This window comes from Cyprinodon variegatus, unplaced genomic scaffold (assembly GCF_000732505.1).
Source record: "Cyprinodon variegatus isolate N-32 unplaced genomic scaffold, C_variegatus-1.0 Scaffold750, whole genome shotgun sequence".
NCBI classification, from domain to species: Eukaryota; Metazoa; Chordata; class Actinopteri; order Cyprinodontiformes; family Cyprinodontidae; genus Cyprinodon; species Cyprinodon variegatus.
In genome coordinates, this window is record NW_015151203.1 from 135,516 (window position 1) to 137,135 (window position 1,620).

General features: G+C 46.4%; 1 protein-coding gene across 1 annotated transcript in view; it reads left to right on the forward strand.

The window, feature by feature from the left end:
* The window catches only part of LOC107098144, a 25,888-nt gene that overhangs the window by 21,202 nt on the left and 3,066 nt on the right, over window positions 1-1,620 (forward strand). The window contains exons 8-11 of the mRNA XM_015395629.1: window positions 62-110; window positions 199-849; window positions 934-977; window positions 1,075-1,186. Of these exons, the coding sequence (XP_015251115.1) occupies window positions 62-110; window positions 199-849; window positions 934-951 (718 nt within the window). The 3' untranslated portion in view covers window positions 952-977; window positions 1,075-1,186. The remainder of the gene's footprint in view (window positions 1-61; window positions 111-198; window positions 850-933; window positions 978-1,074; window positions 1,187-1,620) is intronic.

The window sequence follows — 1,620 nt, forward strand, 5'->3', positions numbered from 1 at the left end:
AGATAGAATAATATGATTTCACGTTTTCTAACATTCTTCTCTTCGTTTCTCGTTTTTATAGAAATTTTGAAATGCTGAACCCGTACGATATCCAGATCAACAACAAAATGGTGAATGACATTTTTTTTTTCTCGCTCTTGTCTTCATAATTGTTTCAAACGTGAAAATTGCTTTTTTTTCTCTCTTTACTGGTTTTAGGCTTTCGATGGTTTTGCCGAACTCGGTATTTCCAGACTGATAGAGCCTTCGGATATGGTCATGCTGGCGGTACCCGACCGCCTCATCGTTATGACCTACCTCAACCAAATACGAACCCATTTCACCGGCCAGCAGCTCAGTGTGCTTCATATCGATAAAAACAGCAGTGAGTCCAATTACGCGGTGTCAGGGAGCCAGGAGCTGCAGGAGGACCCAGAGGCAACCGTTCGCTACTGCGCTCAGAAACTCCAGGAGAAAGGTCTGAGCCTGGAGGCGATCACGAGTGGAGGCCCTGCGGAGGATGAGCCTCAAAGCAGCGCCGAGATGGCTCCACCTCCACGGTCCAAACGGCTACCGGTCCCCGGGGCGGCAGGGGCCTCCGGCTCTCAGTCTCCCGTGGCTCCTCCAAGGTCTCATGTCCTCTCTAAGGGCTTCTCCCGGGTCAAGGATGCGGATCTAGTCAAGAAGCGTAGATCTCAAAAGAAGAGCGGGTCGATTGATGATGGAGATACTTCGCCGGTACGGCGCCTTTTTTACTATATCTGTTCATCTTCCTTAAAGTTGTTTTTCACTCGTGGCTTTAATCCAAGGATCTTCTCTCTCTCTCTCTCTAGGCCGGAACAGAACGGGAGGGGAGGAACCCAGAAACCGGTAGGTGTTCTTTAGGTTTCCTTAGATCAGCAGTTATGACACATCTTAGAAGATTTAATTTATTTAATTGCATTTACTCTGCAGAGAAATCAGAGTTTGTAGTAGAAGAAGAGAAACCAGAGGGTCAGGTGAGGATGGGACTGATAACTGACTCTAACAACTAAATAACATATTTTCATCTCATCTTGAAAGCTGATTTCTATGTGTTAACATCCATGTATGTAGGACACCAGCCAGTATGTGTTACATCAGATGGAGGCGTTGGAAGCGGAACAGAACCACATTGACAACAGAGCAGCGGTGGTGGAGCAGAAACTCAGGCAGTTGATGGAAACAGGTAGAGTTTATCATTATGATTAGTGCTGGTTAAACTGGGAAAGCCGCTGTCACACTTCCATGATTTAGACTGGCGTATGCCTGACGTACGAAAAAATCTGGCAAAAACACTGGCATACGTTGGATAAGTTATGAGCACGCTGAAGCCCGATGAAACACACTAAAACACTCTGAAGCACTTAAAGATGCCGAAACATGCTGAAGCACGCTGAAAGACACCGGAACACACAGCAGAACGCTGAAATACGCTGAAACACACTTAAACAGGCTGAAACACGCTAAAGCACACCGAAACATGCTGAAGCATACTGGCGCACGTTGAAACACACTAAAGCACGCTGAAGAGTGCTGAAACACACTGCGGAACGCTAAAACACACTGAAACATGCTAAAGCACGCTGATGCACGTTGAAACACGCTAAAGTATGATGAAGC